At 43.4% G+C, this 26,546-nt stretch overlaps 1 protein-coding gene across 3 annotated transcripts; it reads right to left on the minus strand.

Annotated features, from left to right (window-relative positions):
- CDCP1 (CUB domain containing protein 1) lies at nt 1-25,776 on the minus strand. Of its 3 annotated transcripts, none has more exons than XM_036379129.2 (9): nt 25,607-25,776; nt 12,967-13,170; nt 11,300-11,656; nt 9,663-10,031; nt 7,303-7,530; nt 6,236-6,616; nt 5,548-5,913; nt 4,248-4,329; nt 1-3,062 (listed from the first exon to the last, which is right to left on the minus strand). In XM_036379129.2, exons 1-9 carry the CDS (start codon nt 25,680-25,682, stop codon nt 2,612-2,614), a joined length of 2,514 nt encoding a protein of 837 aa, XP_036235022.1. In that variant the 5' UTR covers nt 25,683-25,776; the 3' UTR covers nt 1-2,611. The 3 variants fall into 3 exon arrangements, 2 of the variants coding, with proteins under 2 accessions (XP_036235022.1, XP_054373275.1); XR_008508837.1 differs by lacking the exon at nt 1-3,062 and adding an exon at nt 4,619-4,836 and having other exon boundaries at nt 4,247-4,329; XM_054517300.1 differs by lacking the exon at nt 1-3,062 and adding an exon at nt 4,619-4,642 and having other exon boundaries at nt 4,247-4,329.
- Nucleotides 25,777-26,546: the final 770 nt, after the last annotated feature.

A 26,546-nucleotide genomic window follows, 5' to 3' on the forward strand; every position in this document is an offset into this window, starting at 1 on the left:
TACTGAGAAGCCACTGAACTGTTTATTTTTATATGAAATCTACAAGCATTTTACAACCCTTCTCCTCAATGATCTGAACACATGGCTTTGAAAACAGTCATTAACAGCATATCACTGGCTACACACGAATGAGGACATGCACAGAGAGCAGTTTATTTTCCCAGGAAACCAGGTTCCCTAGAAACCCCCTTCTACTGCCCAGGGTGATGGCATAGCTACCAACAGGCAGACACCAAAATACTTCATCCTGAGTTCACACACACACACACACACACACACAAAGGAGATACATTAGTTACTCCAGCTGGCGGTAGCATTATCATTTATTTATTTAATAATAATAAAAAAATTAAGTCACAACTTTCTCTGAATGTAAAACAAACTGAAATCTGTGCCTGAGCTCTTCCTTTACACACACCAAATAAGCATAGTGAAGGTCAACCTTAGAGTGGGGACATCTATAAACTAAGGTTTATACTGTTGCATGAAAAGCTGAATTGGAGCACATAAAAGTATCAGTCAACAAGAATCATATTCTCAAGGATCAAGAGGCTGTGAACAAATGCCCAACCTCCTTTATGTTTTCTTCCTGTTGGTGACAAGGGACACGAACTAAAAATTTCATCTAAGGAACTGAAGAAGTTGAGCTAGAGGGATAAGAAAGCCTTGAATTTCTTTTACAGACTATTCAATAAAACAGAAGTGAGGAACATTGATCAGACAAATGCACAACTGGACTACTCTGATAAAATAGGTTTTGGCAATTCAGTTACCTGAGAAAAACTGATACCAGTATTGCAGAAATCTTTTTAAGTTCTCAAATGACATCAAAATCATCCAGTACACTTTGATTCCAGTGAGTAGCCAGAGATCTAGGGATACACATTTCTGTATTGAAAGTGATAAAAATGAGCAGGAAGGTACCTGGAACAATTAAAGGCACTTTTAGCTAGCATGTGTTTTGATAAATGCTACAGAAAACTGTGCCAGGTATGACATTATACTGATTTGTGTAGAGGTCCAAGCAGTATTAACACACTGTTAAATTCACACACTTGACCAAATAGTCAATGAGCAGTGCCAGCATAGTTAACACAGGAAGAAATCCACACTTTTACTTAATGTAAACAGTAAGGTTTCTAATAAAGGCATTTTAGTTTTAAATATTATTATATGTTTAGCATCATTGCATGCAACACTTGTCTAAAAGGTTCATGTCACCTCTGTGTATCACTAGGCCAGAAACAGTCATGGTAAGGTTTTTGGAGGGAAATTCTCCAGTTGTTGAGTCTAGTGCTGCACACAAAATTACAAACATCCTCAGTAAACTGCACACCTGGACGAGGCAGATGTTCATAAATAAAAGGCAACTTCACTGCCACAAGGAATCTGGCCCTTGTGTTGTCAAAGGCACAGAAACTGAGGGGCATGCTAACTACAGCACTTAAATGAGACCTGATTTCAAAAGACACCTTTCAGGGGCAGCTAGACAACTGAAGTGTAAGTTCTGACAGAAGTCAAAAACTGTCCCCACCAACATAACAACATGGTCGCTAAATTCAGACTGATACACCAAAAAAAAAAAAAAAAATTAAAACATCTAGGCTTTTCTTATGGATTCATTTTTTGCATTTCAGAGATACCAGGTGCTGTAAACAATTTTTTTTTACCCTGTATTGTAAACCTTAGTAAGAGGTGAAGTGAAAAGCACTGGTAAACAAATGAATGGCCACATCATTATTTCTTTATTGAATCCTTACTCTCACTTGAACCGAAAGTGCAAGGTATTAGTAAAATGCGAATGTCACAGGCACCTGAACAGAACCACAAATTGGTTTAGACTTTTGAAATTGTTTTTGTCAAAGAGCAAATAAAATAGTCTTTGGTGTAAGCTCACTTGGTGGAATCCAAGTATAACAACATCAGCTGAAACTTAGAGAAAATCCATAACTTATCTTCTGAAGGAGAAGAGTCCAAGCTTAAATGATCACACTGATTTACAGGCACAGAGCTCTTCCTAGCAGCACACATGGTCTTTCACTACACTCATATAGCCACTGGCATGCTAAATCTGATGGATTTTCAAGCTACAAGTGATGGAAAGGATGGTCAGATTTTAAATTTTTTGGATTTGGTCAGATATTAGCAGATCGCCTGGATGTGTGCAACCTGGAGCTGCCTTGAGACAGGGATGCAGTCTGCATCTGCTAGGAGTCACCAACCAACACTCAGACAAATAATGGCTTGTGACAGGAGGAAATACTGGACAGCACACTTTCCCCACTACCAGTGGCCAATTTTAAGCTGGTGGTTAGGAATTAACTTTCCTGATGCCCATGTAGTAAAAAGCAGAAGCACACCTTTGGCACCTGTTTCACAACCAGTCCTGGAGAGTCCTGACTGGAATTGAGTTTGCTAGGTGCTCACTTTAAAACTGAAAGCTATCAACAGCTGAAGTTAAAAAAAAAAAAGGACAAAAAACAACTGAAAACACACAAATGAAACAAAACAAGATAAAAACATATTTAAAAATAACACTCCTCTTCAGTATGTTTTTGTCTTAGGCCACTGTCCTTACACCTGTGTTTCCACAGAAAACTGTGGCATAAAATTACCCCACTAAACCATCTGGTTCCTTATTTTCCAGCAAGGGTATGCCTGTATCTCCCTTATCCTTTTTATTTGCATCTCCATTGTCCTCTGACTGCCCTGATTTCTGATGAGCAAACGTGTAAGTGTCTTGGTCTATGTCCATCAGGGGCAGAGGCTCCTCCTCGGGGTTAGAAGAGCGTTTAATGTCTTTTCTGAAGGAGAATGGAGGTGGAGAAGGTGGCATGCTACCAATGGGTCCATCAAAAGGCCGGTAGACATCAACTTCTGGAGAGACAGAGCCATTGGACTCCTTCAGCAAGTGTCCATAGACCACAGCATCATCAATAACCGCATAGACATGAGACTCATTGTTTTGCCTCCCTTTTCTGAATGAGCCTTTTCTTCCAGGCATCTGAGTATTCACGTTATCATTGTACACTCCCACCATGGGATTCTGGGTTTTCTTCTTCCTGTTACAGAGGTGAAATTGTTAACAGGTCAAAAACGACATGTCTGGCGTGCTGGAACTCAGTAACAACAGCTTCCGTCCACTCATCCCAAGCACACAGTGTCAGGCAGCCTACCTGGATTAAAGGCTTTACTTGCAATTTTGGGAGAAATAACTCTTGAGCCTAGATGTTCTTTTTTAACAGAGCAGAAAACAACTTCATGCTATTTGGTTACCCACAGCTGCTCTGCTGACCCTCAAGTTTGCAAGATTAACTCCAATGTTCTCCCAAGCACTGGGATTCTGGCTGTGCAGAAGTCCTACAATTTCCACAGGCATTTGTAAGACCCAGAGACCATTAGGTCCTCACAAAAACAAGGCTATGTTACTGAAGACAAGGCAGTGGGTCAAAATGAAAATCAAATTAATTTTTCTTAATTATGCTTTCCTGAATGACTGCCCCTAAATTGGAAAGAACAAAGGCTGAACTGAAGACTTTTAAGCCTGTGTTTGTGAAGTCTTTCCTGTGTGGCAGGAAAATGTGCCCCTAACTGCACTAGTCACCATATTGCATAAATTCATTCCAGCTCTACAGCTTCAGGACCAACCACCTTGACAACACTGAGCATACATGCATGAGAAAGCCCAGGCTATCAATGACTCCAGACTCGGCTCGTATGAGTAATGCCATGCATGTAAGCTTTGCACAACCCACTTCTCTCCCCTAGGGCTCATCTCACAGAAAATTGTTCCCACTTGATGTGCAAACTCCAGAAGTTGCTGGAGGCTGTATGCATGAAAGAAAACTCTTAGTGTATCTGGATGAGTTCACATCTTGTTTGAACAAAGACTTGAGTGGAGTCATGCATGCAACAGCCACATTCATTGGGATTTCACATTGCAGGGACTGCTGAGGAAGTCCAACAAACACCTGACTCACAGTACACCCAAAAGCCTGCGCTTAAGGCCAAGGTAAGCAGTGCTCTGCAGGTTGAAGTAATGTGACTCCAGAAACAGTGCTCTACCTTTGAAGTTTGTCAATTTAGAGTAAAGAAGCATTCCTGGGGTCAACACTACTTCCACCATGTCCTCCTCATGCTTTAGACCCTGATTCAAAGGATATCTACACATGAAACAGAGGGCCCAGCAGCTCTCCCAAAATGCTCTCTTGAACTGCTAAGTTACACATGCTGAATTATGAACTTACTTCTTCTTAACACAGCACACAGTCAGTCCAATCACTGTGAGAACTCCAGCGCCAGCCACCACAGCAAGTATGATTCCAAGGTCTGCAAACAGACAAGGAACAAGGACACTGAGCAAAAGAAGGAACACCCAGCCTTCTCCTAAAATCTGTCTGGGTTTGAACCCCTCTAAGAGCTTCTAAGCATAGCAGCTGCTGGCAGAGCAGGAGTTCCTAAGCCATGCCTGCCACAGGGCAACACAAGCCATTTCCAAGAGACTGGAGGCCAAGCAACAACAAGCTCCTGCTGTTGGCAGTGATGGACAACCAAAAAACCCAACCAACCCACCCACTTCCAAGAGTTTTTGATAGAGCTCATGCACTGCTAAACTTACCTAAAGCACCTCACATGTCTCTGGCTGAATAGGCAAGGAAGAGATGAAAGCACAGAAAGAAACAGAGAAAGGACTCAAAAGAAGAAATAGTGGCATTTCCATAGATTCCCCTCAAAACCATCCTTTCCTCTGAAATACACAGGTTGTGTTGACCTGGGGTTTTCTAGGAGTCATAAAATTGATTAGGGAAGTCCATGCATGAGCAAAGAAAAATGCCGCTAGTTTCAAAAGAAGCACAGATTGAAAAAAAAAAAAAAAAGATCAAAAAATTAGAAATTGCAAATGTGAAGCAAATTTACATAAGCAAAGCCTACCCTAAAAATGCCCCCTCATCTTTTCTTTAAAAACTGTTTAGGTTCCAGGGAGATGAAAGAGAACAAGAAAACAGAATTTGCTGGTAGCAGTCAGGGCCCAATCTCCATTAAATGACAGACCTGTCCTAGGGAGGATTTCTTGCTCATGTGAACACTGAGACTAATTGAGCTGCTAACAAGAAGTGAGGACTACTTGGATGAATAAGTTTGCATAATCAAATCCCAAGCTGTTCACTAGGTCTGTGACCCTGGAAGGGAAAAACATCACTTGATCTTATTATATATTCTGTCTATTATCTCCAATTAAAAAAGCTAAATTAATTTTTTTAAAATGAAATCTAGTCTTACTACCTTGATCCTTGCCATTTCTTGCGTCAACGAAAGAAAACCCAGAAACACACCTTCCACTCCCCAAAAAACCATACCACATTAAAACCCCTCCTTCTTCCCCAGCTCCTAGAAATATCCAGATGAAACTCTGGGAAGTTTTTGAGGGACAGACTTTTCCTAAGGCAGGAATCTACATCCAAGGAGGACCATCATCCATTACTGTTACCTCAAGGGAAAGCAAGGAAACAACCAGAAAACAAACCACCACAACCTCACAGCACTCACCTAGCTGCTTGTCAGCCAAAGTCACCCAGAACTGCAAGGTCAGCTGCGTCTTATCCGCAGGCCTACAGTTGGAGACGTTCACCCAGAAGCTGTGGAGCATGTTCCGGGGCTGGGGCAGGAGCTCGTCCTCACGGCGCACGATCTCCTCTGCTCCCGGCGTCTCCTCCTTGATGTTGACGTAGGCACGGCCCGTCTCACAGGCGATGCCCATGCGGTCCTTGGAGAACCTGAGGCGGGCAGTCTGCTTGCTGGGCACAGTGATGAACCAGGATATGGAAACGTAAGGAGGCAAACCATAAGGCGAGTTGGGAGTCTGCAAGTAAACTTTAGCTTGTGGATTTGGGCTCACGGTGAATATGCACTCATCTGTAGCAAAAGGGAAAGAATAAAAGAAAACTTAATTTTGATAATTATTGTCCTTTCCCAAATCAATGTTATCACAATAAACAAAGACATACCTGCAGAATTTGCCACAATCAACTATCCACTACCTGGAATACAATGATCCTTTTCTCTTCCCAAAATAAATCACATCACTGGTTCAGATAAAGACTGATTCTAGAGTCTAGTCATAGAGTCATTGCTAAAGGATTGAACTCCTAATTTCTGTTCACCCATATGTGCTTTAATAAGCCTATTGAGAGATCTACCACTGTAGAACAAAGTAGTAGAAAATCTACTACCTTACCTTTAATATGTGGCACAAAAGACATTTTCAAATCCTGAGGGATAGACTCATTGATGAATCCTTTACCAAATGGTTTTAAGGATATGGTGATATTATTCCTCATCTGAATCTTTTCAATAGATCCACCGGGACAGAATACACCAAGATTCAGCTCTGTCTCTGGGGTGGCACTAACAATGCTGTAACTGTAGCTCGTGTTGCACCTCTGCTCTGGGATGGGTTGCTGAAGTTTCAAGGACGGAGACGTAATTTCTACGTTGATCATATCAGTGGCCAAGAGCTTCCAATTAAACTTATGCAGTCGAATTGGCAATCGGGTAATAGCCTTGGGCACTGAAAGGGAATAAATCTTCTTCTGACACCAACGAATATCCATACAGCCTGCAAAAACAAAAACAAAACCCAAAGAGCTGAGTATTCATGCAGAGGAAATAGCTGGGCACACACAGAGTACTGCCAGGCCTGCATTACAGGCCAAGATAAGGATTTACCTAAGAAAATATCCTCTCTTAGTAACCTTTATCCAAACGCGTGTTGTTTGTATTTAAGTTTTTTCCTTAATAGGTGCAGGACACCAAAGAAACAGACAGAAACATATTCAAAGGCCCTCACTCAAGATATACCTGCTGACTGGGGCACTGCTGCAGACCAGTCAAGGTAAGGATACTTCAAATCTCTTTTCTACCTGTAGTTGAAAGCATTTGGGGAAATCCTACATCAAGGGGACATGCATGCAGAACAAGATGCCCTCCTGATGGCAACCTTGGTCCTGCATTTTCATGGGCAGATTTTGGGGTCTCTGGCTCTGTTTCCATAATTTGCAGTGACTTAGGTGACTTCTTTCTCTTCTCTTCTAGGAATAACTACGCAGTTTCTATTCTTAAAAGGTAGAACGATGTACTGAACAAGGTCACCTCCAGATTCATTGCACCCATCTCCCAGCTGGCCAACACCTGGTTTCCAACCTCAATTTAAAGCCAAAGCAAGGGAACAAGTTTGGTTGACCCCTGGGGAAAAACATGCAAAAGCATTCCCTAAGAAACAGGATTAAGCCACTTTTGTAGTACCTATGCCTTTTTCAGCTGTGATCCTCAGCTGGGACAAGTCCTTGCACAGGAAGGAGATCCTGTAGACAGCACCAGAGGTTAAAGTCAAGGCACGGTCGCAGGTGCGAGGATCCTTGCAGATCAGGCATATGGGCTCAGACATGAGGGGCGTGCGGCTGGGCCACCCTTCCAAGTGTATTGTCACAGTCATGTTCTTCTCCTTGCTCAGGTCAACCAAATGGGTGACATCTGCAACAAAAAAACACCCCAGAGCAATTACAGCCAAGAAGCATAGTGTGAAGCAGAACTTCCTTCACCTCTTCTTGGAACATCTGGAAGGAGAAAACAGAAGGAAAGAGGAGAAAAAAAATGCAAGTGTAGCTCATAAAGGTTGACTGTCATGTGGATAGATAGATTTTGGATCCACGCAACATCCTGGTGCTGTTCCTAAGGCACCTCTCTCTGACGTTAAAAAAAGCAAGCTGGCCTAGTGGAAGTGTTTGGAACTGGATCATCTTTAAGGTTCTTTCCAACCCAAACCATTCAATGATTCTTCAAAGGACAGGGGGGGAAATAGGGTACCTATATACACACACATATTCTATTACTACTCTTCATTTTCTGGTTTTAGCTTTAGCTACAGATCTCAGTCATACACAAAAGGTGAATAAAATAGCTTTCTCCTGTGTGGGAAATCAGGCAGACAAAAAGGCAAGTGGTCAAATGGACTTATCCAAGTCATTGGCACAACCAAGCATGTAACCTAGGACTCCCACCGCAAGGTTATAATTTTTCACAATGTATTTTCCTGCAGCAGCTAAACACAGGAAGAGTTAGATCAAGAAGTTATTATGACTGGAAAGAGCCATATTTTCTTCTTATTTAATGACAAGCACCACAGACAGCTGTGGAAGCTTTGAGAATATGCAGATAGCAATGCATTTTTAATAAGAGCAATGTTGCAGATGGCAACCTGAGGGCTGAATTTGAATCTTTGATGGAACTTATATAACTACAAAATCAATCATGAAATCCTATAAAATCCCTAGAGAAACCACTGTTGTCTCTTAAATCCAAATGGTTTATTACTTGCATTTCATTCACGGAATGACAACCTGGTTTTGATTTTTTACATGATTATCGTCTTGTCTCCTGGCCATAAATATATTAAAATTATTTTTGCTTTCAAAAGAAGAAGGGAGATAAAGCTGATTAACTGAATATAATGTTTTCATTCTGTCTAGCTTCCGAGATGCAACACACAATAAATGTAAGCAAACACAATTTTGTTAACAGCAATTCTGTGAGGATTTGCTGTTCATAAACAGAGCCAGGCTACACAGACAAGAAGAAAGAACTGTAACCATGAGATGCTACAGATCCTTTCTGGATATGTGACTTCAGCTCACAAGTCATTCAAACCTTATTCTCTCTAAAATTACCTGGAAACCACTAAGTAGCTCCTGACACAGTGGCAGTCAAGTGTGTACTTTCCTCCACCTGCCCTTTTGCAGTAAGTGCACCTTGATTATTAACCTTCACCTTGAACTGAGGTCAGAGTTGCAAAGTCAGAGGCTAAATCACTAACTCCTTGGCTCATTACCTAGACAGGCCTTTTATTTCTGTTTTTAGAGAAATGCTCTGGTATTATAAGTCATTGTGCTAAACCAATCTGAATTTGGGGCTAGAAAACAGAAAAAAATTATTTTCTCAGTATAGAGAAAGAAATGTAAAGAACATCCAAGAATGGAGGGGATATTATTAGTACAACTTTTGTATTTAATGTGACTTCTTCACACTTGTTGATGTTCAACTTCCTCTAGGAAGGAAAATTAAAACTCAAAGGAAGAAAAGAAGGGAAGATGCATATTGATGCCATTACCAATACAGAGACAATTTTACATCTTTCAATTCACCAGTTAATAATACCACAGATCTTGCTATCTACCATGACAGCAGGTTTCACCTTGTTAGGAGCAACTGCTCACGCAGGGAACAAAAAACTGGGGTCACGCTTTAAAGAATGACCTTTAAAATGCTGAATTCTCACGTCTGAAAGCAGAACTGTTAAAGGCATTTTTCAATTACATGATTCAGGTGCTGGAAATAGAAAGGAGTCTCCATTTATAAGTTAGGGCGTAAAAAATACAGCAGCACTAAATAGTCCATTGCAAATTGCACATTTCAGCATCACTGCTCGCCTTGCTGTACGTGTGGTCAGTGGTACCATGGGCAATAAAACAGGCCTCAGCATTGCTTGGTAATCTCCTTAAACTCATACAGGGACCATAAGTACAAGGAAAATAACAAAAAAGAGTATTTATCTCCCTTGGCTCATGCCAGACATCTGAAAGCAACAAAAGAGGCAGGCAGGTACTTACTCTCATCAACCTGTGGGTGCTGAACAACAACTTGGAAGAGCAGGCGAAGAATGCCGGGGTTCTGGGCATCCTGATCACAGCCCTGCAGGGACATGTTGAAAGTGCCAGCAATATTGGCAGGCTGGCTGTCGCTCAGCTTGAACACCTCCGGGTTGCTGGGGGAGCCGGGGATGTAGTACTCCACCCTCTCCTCCTTCCTTTCGCAGTTGGAGAGGCTGTAGTTGTGGAAGAACACGCTTGCTCTCAGGCTGGGAGGAATCACAAACTGCCACGTCATCAGCTCATCTTCTGGAAAGCCCAGCGGGTAGTTAGGGGACATCAGGGTGATTGAAGACTCCCTCTTCAAAATGGATTCAATGATGCACAACCCTAAAACAGGGAGGGAATCACAACATATAAAATAAGTTCCAGTTACTGAAGGCACACTGGCATATCTAGCACCCAAGAAGCAGTCTTTCTTTTGACAGAGAGATCACCCACTCCAGCTACAAGCTAGGTTATTACAAAACGCTTAGACCAAAACATATATTTGAGTTGATTCTTATGTCTTCAATTACAGAAAAGGTAAGGAATGTATTAATACTGCATTTGCAGTTTAGCAGGTTAACCTTTCAAGCACATGGACAGACAAGCCTTTATTATTGGCAAGGGCAAGATCCTAATTCCTACTTCTACACTTGGATTTGCAAGAGCAAACACACAGCCTGATAAGTGCTTCTGCTTCACTGGGTTTTGGGAAACAAAAGCTGCAAGCTTTTATAGCAGCATGTAGCTCTCTTTACAAAAACCTCCTAAATTTAACAAAAGCACACCAGCAAAGAGCCTCAGATAGGCATATTAAAACACAAATGTGAAACATGCAGGCTGCATAAGACACTTTATCCTTGGATGACTCTTGGCAGTGTGAAGTTGGGTACATAGAGATTATGGTCCCACTCTAGGACTCCAGTGATGATGTGCAAGTGTAAGGAGTGCCAGGAATTATACAAAACAGTCACGTTCTAGAAGCTTGAACCTGGACCAGGTTTCTTTTATAACTGATAGCAAAAGCACTAGAATTCAAGTACAGAGAAAGTTTTGTCATGAGATCACAAAGTAACCCACTGATTGCTGTATAATATTCCAGGTATTTTAGGAAGATTATTACACAACGGTTTATGTTACTGTGCAGGTTGAAACAGATAAATGTATTTATGCAGCCTCCTGTGCCTTCCAGGCACTGCTTCACCTTTTCCCACACTCCTCTCCTGAAGAGAGGTATTGGTTTGAGGCTCCAGAAGTTAAAGAAACTTTTTAAAAAATAAACAAGCCCAACTACACAGTTCAACCAACAAAACCTCTCTGGCTCATTCTAATTATACTACTTTGTGTCACCTAGCTGAATTCACAAAAACAAGAAAGCAGGTATGTTTAAGTTTTAGGAAGTTTAAAGAGATTTAAAATTATTAATGTACATCAAATACTTTGACTCCAGAACAACACCATCTAACTAAACTAAAAATCATACAACAATAGTTTCCAGAACAGATTAAGTGAAAGGGAGTTAGGGATAGCAGCACCAAAAATGGAAGGTTAGCTGTGAAGAAAGGTTGAAATAGATTCTGCTGCAATCTGCAGGAGGCAGCTGCACTACTCACGTTTTATGGAAGCCCTGCTGGCTATGTTGAAGCCTGAGGTGGTGAGAGGCAAGTGCCACGGGAGGTGCAGGGACATGACAACTCCTCCCAGCAGCTTGACGCGGGACACGGAGCCGTTCCTGCAGAAAGTGCCGATGTTGACCGTGGCATTATCAATAGAGCTGTTGATGTTGTAGCTAACGGCGTCTGGGCACGTCTCTCCTGGTTCAATCTGCCTTAGCCAGGAGGTAGAAAATTTTAGTTCAAGTCCAGCTTTTGTACTTGCCTTCACGTCCCAGATGTAAGTCCTGTTAAGGCGAGGTAGCCCCGGTGGGTAAAGATGAACATCTCCAAAGGGACATGGGCCTGACACACAGTCTAAATGCAGAGAGAGAAGAACTGTGATACACTCTGGAAAGCATTCCATTAAAAGGGGAGTTTGATACTTCCCCTTCCTTGCTATTATCACAATTTTCAGGTGGCACACATGTTTTCTTCTATGTGCACTAAAAGACACTCCTCTAACATGGTCACAGGCTATCTCCAAACAGGAATCCCAGCCCATAGAACAGACAGGATAAACCTGCTTTTGTCAGGCTGAGTAATAGGAGGGATTCATTGTTCCTAGTATTCCACCTTGTTTGCTGAAGAATTTAGAAGTTACTTAGTGAATAGGGCAGAGTCTCAACCAGCAAAAGGGACAAATGCAGTGTCAAGAGAGCTAGAAATCACAGATCTAGAGAATCCATTTTATCCCATGTCCCCCAGAGAGTTCCTGGCAAATAATTAATCTTTAAATGTTTTACTCCTTGCCAGGAACTGTGTTTTTCTTCCCTTGGTGTCCAGATTAACAACAACAAATGCCACTGCAGGATTCTGAGGGGAAGCCAGAAAACTTTTATCTGAAAAATCCAAGCAATTGATTGACACTCAAAATAAGTAACTTTAATCCATGTCTAGGCTTTGACTTGAAAGAAGAAATATCACTAGTGTGTCTTGCAAATATATGAGATACAGTGAGTGTTGCTATCTGCATGAATCATATGAATAAAATTCCAAAACACTAAGAGAATTATTCTTGAATATCACCCCAAAAATAATGAAGATGTTACTAAAGACTGAATACCCAATGAAGTTTGGGATCTAGTTGAGAAGTAGCACGTGTTCATGCCATTAAAGAGTACATACACCAGGGATAACATTCAAAGCAGAAGTAGTTTTAGTTACACTTCTGAATTTACAGTTTTTTGATTTCAATAACATTCATTAAAGATAAAGAAACATGTGCAGGTCTTCAATGTTTCTGTTGTCCTTATAGACACAACCAAGTTGTTCATCAAATACATAATATATTATTATAAGTGTTCAGAGGCTTTTGTCAGGAACAAAAAGATTCTTTGATCGGTTTATAAATTGTGGGAAAAGGAAAAGCAGCAAGGAATTAATGCAGCAAACTGCATTCTAGCTGTTTCCAGCACAGCCAAATCAACATTAATTCTGCCAGCTGCAATACAGACTTCTTCAGCTTGCATAGTTGTAGCAGTCATTCAAGGTTATTTATCAGTGCTCAAAGATTTCTTCTTACCTAAGATTATGGCAGATACTTTGATACAGCAGCAGGAAAAAAAGCATTTACTTTTACCAGAGGAAAATTACTACTGGGGAAAAATCAAAAATCTGTATCTTACCAATATTTTTCTGAATTTCCGTGATGAAATACTTCTCTGGAGTACCACAGGTGAAGGTAAAGGTCACATTGTCCCCAGGCTTTATCTTGAGTTCAGACATGATGACATATTTCATGCGGATTCGACAGTTTGCTTGAAGACCAGGTTTCAGTTTAATCGTAACTGTGGTGTTGTCCGCTTTATGAAGAGAGATTGTAAAGGAAGCTAAGAAAGAAAAAATACATAGAACAGAGGTGTTCTGTTACTAGCCATATGAGGAGCACCAGACTCTCCACACAGCCCCACAGATGCCACAGTGTCCGAAGGAATATTAGCATCCACCTCTCAGGAGCCTCTGGTACTGTACCAATAGAAAATGCCTCCTCTCTTCAGCAGAGACAACATAAAAACATATTTACTGCATGTGCCCAGGAGAGGTGTACAGGGAATTTGTGCACAATCAGTTCTGCTCCAATTTACCCTCACCAGTATCATTTATTTCACAATTAAAAAGTAGCTCAGCTATTCCTTCCAAATTGTTGTTCTCCTGATTTTTGTTTTCAGTTTGTTATTACACAGCCTGCTTCATTTCTGAAGGCGCCCATCAAGTCACGACTCAATTCAGGAAGTTTATTCAGCAGTCAAACAAAAAAACAAGCTTCAGCTTTAATCACAGACAATGGTAAGAGATGAATTTCTGGGTATACCTCAACAGTTACTGCAGGCCAGATGAGGTATTCCAGCAATACCAAAAGCACAAATCAACAGATACTTTTAGGTGCAGTCATGGCCCTCTCCCACCCTCCCCACCCTTCACAACTCATTGCCTGAAGGTACAGGATGTCTGTGCAGTGCCCCTCACCAGCACAGAAGGCATCTGTGGCCTGGAACAGAGTGTGTGTGCTTGGACACTTCCTCTCTATCTCTGACACCACCATCATTGATTCACAGCTTTTGGGAAATATTTCACCCATCCTCAAGTACTGCCAGATGCAGGAGCAGCACTCACAGGAAATACTAGAGTCACTGAATAAACTCCTTGCTGAATAACCTTTTATTTTACAGGTAGCAGTTTATCAAAAAAATGACTCAAACCTGATTGTCTTCTAAAAATATACACATAATATAAGACACCAGAGAGTACCAACTGGACATTCAAGATGACTATTATTAACTTCAGTTGGATGCTTAGCAAATAATGAGGCCAGCCCTGGCTGAAATAAGGCAAGTTTGCAGTAAAGTCAACCATACCCCAGCCCCAGGTGAAAATCTGAGGGCAGGACAGACAGTAAGTTTCTGCTGCTTGTTTTCATTGTTCTCCATTTCTTATTTTGGTGTATGGAAGATAGAATCTCAGTTTCTACAGTACTTGAGCTTTTAGTGTATATGAGAAGAAAATCATGCATATAAAAAAACAGTAAGAGATCTAGAAATAAAGGTACCCCAAGCTTGGTTCAAAAACATCTCTGCCTTGAATGGTACATCACACAGGGCTGCATGACAAAGCTCTGCCCATATGCCAGGTTGGGAATCCTCGTGCTCATTAACCTCAATGAAAAAAGATTTGTGCTGGCAAACCCAGCAGAGCAGTGCCCTGAGGGAGCCCCTGAAGCCATTCCAATTACCAGGCAGCATGTCAGGAAGGTGTAGGAGAACAGCTGGCTCACATACATCTGCAGGATGCCCCAGGCTCTGTCCAACTGCTCAGCATCCCTCGAGCACCAGTCTGCTCCACACCAGCTGGTGCAGGGGTGATAAGGAGCTGATCAGAGCCCAGACATGCAGGGGCTCACCTGGTGGGGTTGTGGGGAGCAGGGCTGAACACACCATGGGAATCCTTGATCAGCAGAGCCCTCTAATGTCACAGAGCACACCAGAGACCCTCAACAGACAGACCCACCCAGCTGAAAGCTCCAGTCATCGCAGCTGCTGAAAGCAGCTTATTGAATTAGTGACTCAATTTCAACAAAAACCATCTGTTCTATTGAAGAGAGGCTCAAAAACCTCCTAATTTTTACAGGAATCTCATGGCTTTGCAGGACCTGACTTTCACTGGAATGCTTTGCAAAAGCCCCAGGGACCGAGCAGTCAGCATAGTCCGTCCCTGAGACTGGAAACATTGTGGCTCCAGGTTTGGTAACCTCAGGCATCAAAACCCCCACTGCTACAGGAAGCAGGCAGAATAGAGTACTCAGAGGCAGAGCCCATCATGTATTTATCTCAGTTTCGTTGGTCTTGAGCCTTTTTGCAGCTTCTCTACACAATCTTGGAGTCAAAAGACTTAGTAAGTCCTTGAAACTGCCTTACCTATTTGCCTCCAGGATCAAAGGTTTCAAATGAAAATCTCAAACACCACGAGGCCTGGAAGACTGCAGCACATATTTTTAACCACAAGTTTACCAACTCTCTAATACCATTAGTAAGTACCTGGTCACTGAGTAACTTTCCTACTGCCTTTAAGTGACAGAACAGTTCTCTGACCTGAGAGCCTACACTGCATTCTCCTACCTCTTCCAATGGCTGGCACAGTTTACATCTGTGTTTCTGCCTTAGAAAAGAGGTTTTCAATATGGATTTTGCTGAGGAAATAAAAAAGATGATGGTGTAGCTGGGAACTGCCTGTACAATGACCTTCTAGAGCAGACAGGGGACAATTGCGGGGGCAATGTCCATGGGGTGGGGAAGAGAGTAAAGCCAAGCAAGCTTTACTCAGTGCTGCTCTTCCTCATTCTTCAGGAGGAAGCAGTGTCCAGAAAAGAAAGTTTAACAACTACTTCCAATCTAGCCCAGAGTTCTATTTTCCATACCACTGGGTTCTTTTTGGGTTCTCTTGGGGGTTTATTTTACAACACTTAGCGTACAAAACACCTTTGACCATGATGTTCATAACTTTTCCACTGTTTAAGTCATCCAGATATGATGTGTTAATAACATAAACCGAATAATTAATAACTATGGACAAAATACATTTCTTTCTTGCACAAGGTAACTGCCATACTCACCTTGTAAGTTTATAAGTATTACTGAAAAGTCTGCTTTCTAATTCTCTGGTCAAACAGTTATCACTGGTCGTTTCCCCATCCCTGGGACAGCACAGCCATATGGCCAATCTGGCAGGACAGGGACCAGGACCACCAACAGCCAGCACTCATCCACCACATGCTGGCACATGGCTCTAATTTTTAGTCATGAGGATTAAGTTTAGGCATAGCCTTAAGCACGTGACTAGTTTTAAATCAAAACAAATACACACCCTGAGCCGAAACCAAAGAACAGAAATTTTCAATGCTTTGAAATCAGCAAAGGCTCCTACAAGGGTCAAAACAAAGTGTCCTCTTCCCCAGCCCCTGAAAGACCCAATTTGGCTTTCTGGGCTTTTTTCCCCCTCCTTTCTGCTCCTCTTACTGACTTCATGACCATATAATCATTCTTCATTTGATCTCTCTGCAAGAATATCAAATATTTGTCAGGTCAATATTGTTTTCTAGCACAGATTTATCCCATTCCTCAGCTTTCCTAAACAGAACCTGCCCAAAATCACAGAAGTGTTTTCAATGATCAATATAAATATATATATATCATCACAGCAGTAGGCAAGAAAGATGCAGATCTATACCAAATCAGGCCAGCAAAGTTGCCTGCTAGAAGCCCACATAAGAACAGACACCTTCCATGCATAAACAAACAGCTTGCACAGATGAAAATCCACAGATAATAATTTTGGCCAAGAAATAAGAGCGTGGTGCTCTTATGCCAACAGCAGCCAGCTGCTAGGGATGTGCTAAGCTGCATTAGACTATCAAATCTAATAGGAAAAGTAGAATAAAAGAATCATGCGGGACGTATATGCAGTGATCCCAAAGTCATTAAAAACAAACGAACAAATGGCTAAAACTCCCCAAACTACAGCCACACATGAGCAGCACGACAGAGGGACTACTTAAAGAGCACCTTCATTGGAGAGCTTTTATAAACACGAGTGAGTCTCCCCATGAGTCACACCAATCTCTCTTTGTCTGTGACTCCCACTGCATGCCTTTTTATTAGGATTACCAGTAACTGGACACATTTCTTGAAAAGAAGCAATTTCCACGCCTTATTGCTGCTGCACAGGGATGACACACAGGATATCCAAACCAACATGAGGAAGCATTGCCAAGCTGGATCTCGTCTCTGTCTATACAACAATGGAATTGTTCAGCTAGAAGATGTTAGAGGTACAGCCTGCAGTCCTGAGCTGGTTCATAGCTGATGCAGACAGCTGATCTCACCCTATTCTTTTTTCCTCTAAGCAATTACAGTTTTGCAGCCTCCCCGGATGTTTCATCAACTGCCCTAATCTCAATTGACACCCTGCCTTTCCACAACTGGATTTTTCTACTGCTCATCTTCATTTCAGAATGCCTTCATGAGAGTTTTCTCATCACAGCATCCCTCTATTGCTAGAGTAATGCCCCTCTCTGCACAAACACAGCTTTTTCTTAAGAGGATGATATTTTCAAACTTTTATGTTAGCACTCAGAGCTCTTCCACTGGGGTTAGAAGCAAGCTGCATAGTGTAAAACAAATTAAATTTCTCCAGAGAGTTGAGCCTAAATTTATTTACTGACAAGCTCATAGTAATTTTAACATGTATATATAAATGTCAAAAGGAGATTTTTCCTGTACAAGAGGGAGTGCAATGTAGAAGACAGCTGGCAAATAGTCAGGGCAGTAGCACTCATATGGAGTGTGTGTATGTATACACAAACAAAGGACTTGGCAGAACAGCAATTTTATGGCTATGTAAAGTGCCTTGCTACACAAAGTAGGAGCTAGAACAGAGTCCAACTAGTTTTGGCTTGACAGCTGCATTTTATTGCAGTAATTTACCCATAAGGATCTATGGATTGTTTCACACAACTTGACTGGGTGGATTAAAACAATCAAAAAAGCCCCAGTCAGACCAAGAAAACAAAACCTACAACGAAATCCCAGATGTTAATTTATCCCGGAATTATGTACAGAAACTGTGGGTTTGCTCATTCCGGTTAAATCACAGGCTTGTTCCATGACAGCCATTTTTACCGAAACCCAGTTGGATGGGGCTGACTCAGCCACCATTCATGAGCTGGAGGAGCCGCAAGACGAGTAGCAGCAACTTGCTCTGATTATGAAATACCGGTATCCAAAGCCCTGTTCTGCCTCAGGGGGATCTGAACCCACACAACCAACACACCTCTCCAGAGAACAGGCTCGTTCCCTGCAGGAATTGTGCCACCAGCTTGGGACGAGCATAGCACAGGGATGCTGTTTGCCACTACAGCTTGGCAGGTTCTCCTGGAGGCTCACTGCCTCTTCCGAGCCCCTGCAGGGATGCTGACCTGCAGGCACTCTCAGAGCCTGCTGAGGCTATTCCACTACACACAATCTGCTGCAAGAGCCATGGCAAGAGGGTGGGAAGCAAGGGGTATATAACACAGTAACTCAGTGTGGTGGTGCATCACCTCACCACCACACTGAATTCACACCAGTGAATTGTGAATTGCATCACAATTCACTGGACAGTTCACTCAAATTGGCCAAAAGCACATCAAGGAATATTTGAAAGAGTAAACGTCTCCCTGCTTTGCCAACTCAGTTGTTTTGCACCTGTCTTACTAACGTCTTTGACAATTTGAGTCCATCTCTCCAGTCCAACTGCAGCACCCAACTGCCTAAGCACCATCCACTTCTCCAGTCTCACCAGCAACGTAATCCAGGTGACTGCCCTCACAGTCTTCAAACCCTTAGCAAAGTTAGTCAGGGACACACAGACAGTTAGGACTCCTCTCACCTCCTGACCAGGGCTGTGAGCAGCAAGAGACATCACCATCACAAACTACAGCCAACCCTTCTTCATTTCAATGTAAACTACTCCCTACATTACATGATTATCTCCTCGTATTTGGACCTGTCTTCCACCACCACACTTGTCTGGGATATGAGGTCCATATTTTGTGAAAGGATTACTTTCAGGGAATCACCCAGAATATCACAGTGATAAACTCTGCAAAGCTTGTAAACTCTTAGGAGATAGATGTTGCCAATTGCTATTATGCCATGCTAACCAGAATGCCCATTTCTCAGCCATCACAGAACAGCCCCCTAATCTTCACTTCTTCTAAAGTGATTGTTTGAACTGATAGCCAGGATGGGGATGCAAAGCAGGCGAGAGGTAGGTCTTTTCCTCCTCGTCAAGGAGGAAGGGCAGACACTTCTGGCATAGTGATGTTACAAGCCATTCCAACATAGCTCACCAGAGATCTGTCAGCACCCCAGGCCAACAAGGTTGCTCACTCAAAAGTTGTTAATTCATTAATTTGTAATGCCTAACAGGAATAAAATACCTTCAGATTTAAAATAACTGAAGAAAAACCCCAAAAACTATACATTTCTGTACATATACAGCTTTCTCTAGAACCTTTCTGGAAGATAATTAAGACACTTATAAGTCATGCAGATTTTTTAAAAGAAGCTTTTTTTCACCACAAGTGTGAAAGAGACACTGCTGACTCTCAGCTGCCTTTTCCTAATTATTATTTTACAGATATGAAGTGTTGTTGCTTCTGTAGAAGCAACATTGTGAGATAGAGAGCTCAGCAAGCCTCTGTCTATGAGCTGACCACCAGCATACAATGTATAAAATGTTTGACACGTAGGTCTGCACAGCTTGAGGAGAAAATGTCACACTGCCTGGAGAAACACTGACACCACACAGGTCCCTGCAGGAGCCTCCCTTGATCAAAGAGGTGTTTGCTTGCATAGTTTTTCATCCCTACCTTGATTTAAGCCAGCAAAAGGACAACATCTCAGAGCATGTCTGAGCAGCTCTTCAGTCTTGGCTCTGGTTGACAAAGGTGTAAAAGCGCATTTCGCAATCAGGGATCCCTCCCACACCAAACATCCTGCTGTCAGCTCTTAGTCTCACTTCTGATGAACTCCAAATCCTCTCTTTCCACTCCTCAAAGCTTGCTCTCTCCTCTGTCTCACAGCCAGGGACTCAGAAAATCCAGGACCAACTCCAAAATGCCAGCATTATCCTACCTCCAAAATAAGAGTTTGATCTGACATCAAGTAACCACACTCACTGTGTTCCCCAAGAAAACAAAAGGCACAGCTCAAAGCAGGCTGCCCTGTGGCACCCTTGTTAAAAGGTGTCCAATAGAACAGGTAAAGTAGAGACATTATCCCTGGTACAGGAGACAGATTCTTAAAAAAACACTTTTTCCACAGTAATGGCAGCCTGGGCACCCACAGGCAGACTAGATCTTACTAACATATTGAAATGCCTATCTACTAGACACTATGGCACAGTTCTTCAGCTGAAGGTCTTCCAGGAGGTCCCATCAATACTACCCACACCAGGCAGGCTCAGCTGCAGGCAGCAAACCCTTTCCTCTGTCACCAGCCAGTACAGAAACTCAAGATGTTGCTCTGCTCTGGCTGTAAAGGCCAGCAGCCAACAATGCAGCCCAGCCCACGTCCTTTCCTTCACACCCTGGTGGCACAAGCAGATGTGAAGCAAGAAGAAACCCTATGGTAACATCTGCAAGATATTCAAGAAGTTTACGAATCAAAGGATGGTGACCTCGCCCTACTGGCTGAATCCTACTAAGAGAGCACAAAGTCAGCAGCTGCTCTTCAGGAACTGGTTAATGGTTTGGTTCCAACAAGCCAACCCCTGCTGCAGTGGGTGTGTTGTCCTCTCCAGAGCTGAGGTTTGACAGAGACACCTGAGCAGCACCAGTGAGTTGGATGCTGTCCCAGAAACTGCTGGAAGTGCTTTGTTAAGTGATATCTTTAGCTTTTCCCCCCTGTCAGGCAAAGGTTTATAAATTACAGAAATTATTAAAGGTGCAGATTTTAAAAAATATTTTAACAGAAGGTTACAAGAGTAGTCCAACAAAAGAGCTCATTTAGATCAAAGCTGTCATCCAAGACTATTTTGCCAATATTCTCTAGCTAATATGTGCTTTGCTACAGCTGAGTCTTTCTAGGAGCTCTTGCAAAGACACCAAGACCAGAAAACATCCAAAGGGAGAGCTCCAGGGAGCACCCAGAAGAGAGCAGGAGGAGTTTGCTGCTGTAAGAGAACTGGTCAGCACAGCTCAGAGGCACATTCCACTCATGGCAGTGGTGAGCAGCCCTCAGCTTCCCCCACAGCCCCAGGAATAACCCAGCACCACCACTGATCCCACCGCAGTCACACCACGAAGGGGTGCAACTCCACACACATTCACTGCTCTTCTGCCCAGCACCTGAAGGAGGTCATGTTTTTCCATCAGCAATTACGGAAAGCAAATGAGAATGGATTAAAAAAAAAAGAAGAACTGGTGAAGAAAGGAGCTATTCAGCCATCATCTACACTAATCTGCAAACAGACCATGCCCCTGTCACCCACAGCTTTAGTCAACACAGGTAAAGCCAAAAGTATCTTGACTTTGCTCTCAGCACAGGAGGGTACCTCACGCTATTTCCAATTTGAAACATTTCTGGAATGCACTAAGAACAAAGTTGTTCAGCCTCTGCCTAAGACTGAGGGTTTGGCAGTTGTGGATCACAAAGCTTTTCATTTACCATATGCTGGTATAAATATCAATTAGGCTAAGTGATAAGGGCTACATTAATAAACTGAACCCTGGCAACACTTATTTGTAAAAATACTGCAGCTGCTATTACATATTTCAAGAACTCAGATTATTTTTCAGTAGTTTTCTCCTACTTTTTTTTTCTATTCCAACATTATCTGTAGATAAGATAATTCATACAAGCAATTAACAAGCCTAAGCACAACTGACCCAAATAGTATCGGATATCAGGCTGGGGAAAGGTTCTTCCTCTATTTCATACAGCAAGCCCTGATTTCCATCTAGAAACTCTCCTTGTAGTATAGCAGGGCAACACACAGAATTGTAATAAAAATGAGAGGAAGACAACCTTCTAGCGAACAAATAACCTCCTCCATGTCACAGGTCCATGGTGGTACTCTGGACATGAGATTCATCAGCCTCAAATCCTCTCACCTTGTTTCTCCCCTGACTAGTCCTTTGCCTTGAATCAGTGCCAAGAAATAATCCTTTTCAGCATGCTTTCCCCTAATTATTTTTGGCTGCTGAGCCACCACATCAAATGACAACCCCAGGCACAAAAAAGACACCAGTCACCTAAGGAGCCAGGCCCAGGAGCTGGCTCATCGCATCTGGTTTCTTCTCTCCTGGGCCACTTTGTAGCCAAGGGGCTGCTATTTGTTGGTGCTTCCAGTTTTGAGTAAGCCCAGGAACAAGATTCCAGCTCTTGGGAGGAACTTCATTCACACAACTCCAGAGACAACAAACTTACTGGGGATCTCTAGTGGGGGGCACTCAAACTGGTGGTTATTTGTGCTGCTATGGACAATAAATTCAGCTCAGTGTACCAATGTTTACATTGATTCACATTCCTATCACCTTACACAATCAGTCAACCCTTCCCATCACCTCTACATCCCTTCAGACTTATAGACAAATGAAAAACACACACAGACAAGGCTCACCTCTTAAAAACAAAGATTTCAAATACACAAAGTTCTGGAATTGCGAAAAGGAAAAAAAAAGGGGATATTTTCTGGAAGTGAATTTAAGGTAGTAGTATCAGAACTGAGACACACTATAAATAATTTACTATAAACACATTAGTTTCTAGAGGAAAAAAAGTTAGCACTCCAGACTGATAATGGCACGAGGCAAGCAAAAAAAAAAAAAAAAGGTTACAACACATGTACTTTGGTTGTAGTCTTAAAAGGAGAGGTCTCAATCGAATGAACAAATGGTGATTCAGAATGGAAATAATCCAGTTTCCACTGACTTTCAGAGGAGAACAAACACGGTTGTTATTTATATTCTGTCAGAGCAGCAGAATGACCCTGCTAACAGCTCAGGGCTTTTTATTTTATTAAATGAAGCAGCTTTACATGTTAGGACTGACGTGTGACTCAAATCAGTCAGTTGCCAAGAAAAAGATGACTGGAGGGTAGAGCAAGAATCAACTTGGCACTATCTCTAAATTCACTTATTATAACAATGACATTTTAAAGACAAAGCCCAGAATACACATGCAGATTTTATCACATTAATAAGGATACTTTAAACCTGAAACGTTTATGTTTCATAGACAGCACAGAAACCTGATTAACTTCATTATTAGTGCCTCAAAGAAACTCATTTTTAGTTGGAAAACACATTTTCAAAGGTCAGATATGCAATACTCCGTTCACACTCCCACGTCCGTGCGCAGCCAGCACACCAAATACTTCTTTCTGTCGTTTTCCAGCTATAAGTTAGGACCAATCTTTCACTTGATAATTTACTTTATGCATTAAGTTGCATCTCAAGAAAACCCACAAGCTCCTCTGAGAACAATGTGACCAGCCATGCCCCACCTACACCTTCCTAAAGGAACACCACTGTAATACTGTACCTGCTGGGAAAGAGTGGAGCAGGGAGGTGAGAGGAGAAAGAACTTCACTGAGGATGATAAGAGACGGCTTTAGAGACAGGCACACCAAAATTTGTAGCTGTCCCAGCAGAGCATCACCACTCCCCAGGAGGAGCCACGTGTGCCTCATCCACACCCCACGTGCACACCCAGCCTAAACCCGGCCTTGCTGAAAGGAAGGAAGCTCCAACCAAGGAAAGGGAGGCAGCCAAAGCACAGCAACAGCAGAGCCAACACCAGCACCAGAGCAACAGGAACTCTTTAAAAATTACAAACTACGCAGGCCTGCAGAGGAAAATCTTAACTTGAGCTGTGTTGGGCTTTCAGGACAAATCTTTGCTCAGGGAAATGTTCCAACAGTTTTGGTTGTGCAATAACAACAGCAGTTCCCACTGGAAGGAAGGACACACAAGGTCTCACGTGCCAACAAACCCGGGAAGGCCCCACTCCCCTCTGCCTCACGTCCCGCTCACACCATCCCAACCTTCAGTCTGCCAAGGTAGCTGAGTCTGAGCCACCTCTTTTTGGGGGGACCAGGGCTTCTCAAAGAGGAGGAAGCACCACGTTAGAGAGTTTGAGAGGGTGACAGAAGAGGACCTGGCACACAGGAGTGGTGGTGCTTGTGCAGGAGACAGACCAGCGGGTGGAAGCCTGCGGTTGGAGAGAAAAGGACTGAAGGAGGTAGGAAGAGGGGCCACCATCAGTGGCAACAAACCACTGGGTCTACCAGTGGCGTTTTGTGTGACTTAACTGTCACTAACTTTGCTGCAAACAGCAACTTCAAGATTTGCCAAAGAGCAAGGCCAGAGGTTGGGGTGCTCTTTCTCCCACGTTCCTCTAGATTAAGCTAAAATCCTTGGACAGTCTGCCTCCTCTGCTTCTAGTGCTGAGCCACCTAAGGTTTTAAATATTTGTTTACTCTGAAAACAAAGCACAATTATTAAACGGCATTATATTTTCTTTTTCCTTTGAAGAGGCTTAGAGAGGCAAATTGCTGTTATTCACTCAACTCAGAGGCAATACATTAAATGCAAATATTTTATTTAAAAGACTGCACAGCTTGAAACTTAAACCTTAGGGCTGCCCAATTTCAAAGGAAACATTTTGCATGTATTGTTCATGATAATAATGGCCTGAGCTCCACTTCAGCAGAACCAGTGCAGTCAAAGGCAATAGAAATATTAAAAAGGCATAAATTTCACATCCAGACTCTTTAGGCAATTTACAGTCACTTCAAATAACTACCAGTTATTTTGTACATAAGGACTCATACCTCAAGAGCCTTTGAAAGGACTACAGATAGCAGTTAAATAGACTATTTAGACTTGAGGATGAGCATTTTTTGTAATCAAGCAGCTTTGGAAATTGAGGAAAACACCACACTCTGTCCCTGTGTTCATAACTGGAATTCTTTCGGGGTTGCACACAGGGTTAGATACATGGGATTTCAACAAGCATCCAGGAATTTCAACAGATGCAGAGCTGGTTGTGGGCCTTAAACTATCTGACTCGGCTGGGCATATAAACTTTTCCATTTCCCTGCATACGGTCTACCCGTTGTTCTATATCAATAATACCATTCTCTGCTGAAAAACTCGGGCAACTGCACGATCCCACATAGAACACAGACCAAGGAGCTTCTGCTCTTTACAGAGAGTTCAGCTGCCCCTCTGGCGTCCAGGGAAAAGGACTTTGTGAAGTTACTTGCGTAGTCAATACTCCAGCAAGCAAGGATGTAAAAGATCAAGTAATTTTTCTTGTTAGCATTTTCCAAGAGAAAGAAAAGGGAGCATTCTGACTAGAAGTGCTGAAACTGAAATGTCCCACCGCACAAACATTACGGGCGCGATTCTACCCCACCACCCCTGCCCCTTTTAAATAACTAATAGTTATTAAATCAGCAGCAGCACACGGGGATAAAGGCAGAGTTATCAGTCTCTCGCCTACGGTGCCGCCAACCAAAGCGAGCCCGGGCTCAGCCGCGCATCGGGCGGGTCCCGCCGGCCCGGGCAGCTCCTGAGGGGCGGCGGGGAGGGGATGGCAGCGGAGCCCCGGGTGGGGGTGATGGGAACCGGGGTGGGAGTAGGGGGAACCGAGCCGAGGGTGGGGGGAACCGAGCCGAGGGTGGGGGGAGCCGGTCCATCCCCATCCCTGTCCCTGTCCGTACCTTCCCGCGGGATCAGCTGCGCCGAGGCGGCCAGGAGCATGGCCAGGAGCGCGGCCAGCGCTCGGCCCGCCGCCATCTCCCCTCATGGGCCCGGCGCCGCAGGCGGGCGCGGGTCCCCTCCGGCGCCGCCGCCACCGCTTCCTGCTCCACCTGGCACCTGGAGGGGCGGGCCGGGCTGGGCAGGTGAAATCCCTCCTCTTCCTCCCGGCCGGCTCGGCCCCGCCCGGGCGCTGCCTCCGGCCCGGCCCCGGCCCCGGCGCGGCGGGGTGGAGCCGGCTTGGCGGGGCGCCGGAGGTGTGGGTCGTTGGCAGAGAGGTGTCATTCCTGCCCTAAACGCTTTTCCCTGCCCATTCCCGACATCATTTACACTTACCGAAAGGGGTTTGAGTTGTCTGTCACCAAATTCCCCTCTCCCCCTCGTCCTGCCCTAAACGCTTTTCCCTGCCCATTCCCGACATCATTTACACTTACCGAAAGGAGTTTGAGTTGTCTGTCACCAAATTCCCCTCTCCCCCTCGGCCCCTTGCCTGCTAAAGCATCTCTGAGCTTCAGTGCTTAAAGGGAGCTTAAAGTTGGGGCCAGACTTTTTTACCCAGACGAGGAGTAATGATTTTAAACCACTTTGGCAGATTCAGACTAGATATTAGGAAGAAATGTGTTGTGATGACAGTGGTGAAACACTGGCAGAGGTTGCCCAGAGAAGTGGTGGATGCCCTGTCCCTGGGAACATTCACAGACAGGTTGGACAAGGCTCCGAGCAAGCGGATCTATTTGAAGATGTCCCCGCTCATTGCAAGGGGTTTCGACTTGATGGCCTTTAAAGGTCCCTTCCATCCAAACCATTCTGTGTTTGGAAGTGCCACGTTTCAGACAGAAGCAGGTTCCTCCCAGTGAACAGCAGTTTGTCTCCTGCTTGTTAAACATCTGGGGACTTTGCAAG

This window comes from Molothrus ater, chromosome 1, assembly GCF_012460135.2.
Source record: "Molothrus ater isolate BHLD 08-10-18 breed brown headed cowbird chromosome 1, BPBGC_Mater_1.1, whole genome shotgun sequence".
Taxonomy (NCBI): domain Eukaryota; kingdom Metazoa; phylum Chordata; class Aves; order Passeriformes; family Icteridae; genus Molothrus; species Molothrus ater.

Coding starts and splice junctions, on each gene's coding strand:
- CDCP1 (XM_036379129.2), bottom strand. CDS start 25,682: ATGGCGGCGGGCCGAGCGCTGGCCGCGCTCCTGGCCATGCTCCTGGCC. Junction 13,171..25,606: donor GCAGCTGATCCCGCGGGAAG/GTACGGACAGGG, acceptor TTTCTTTCTTAG/CTTCCTTTACAATCTCTCTT. Junction 7,531..9,662: donor GCACCCACAGGTTGATGAGA/GTAAGTACCTGC, acceptor TTTTTGTTGCAG/ATGTCACCCATTTGGTTGAC.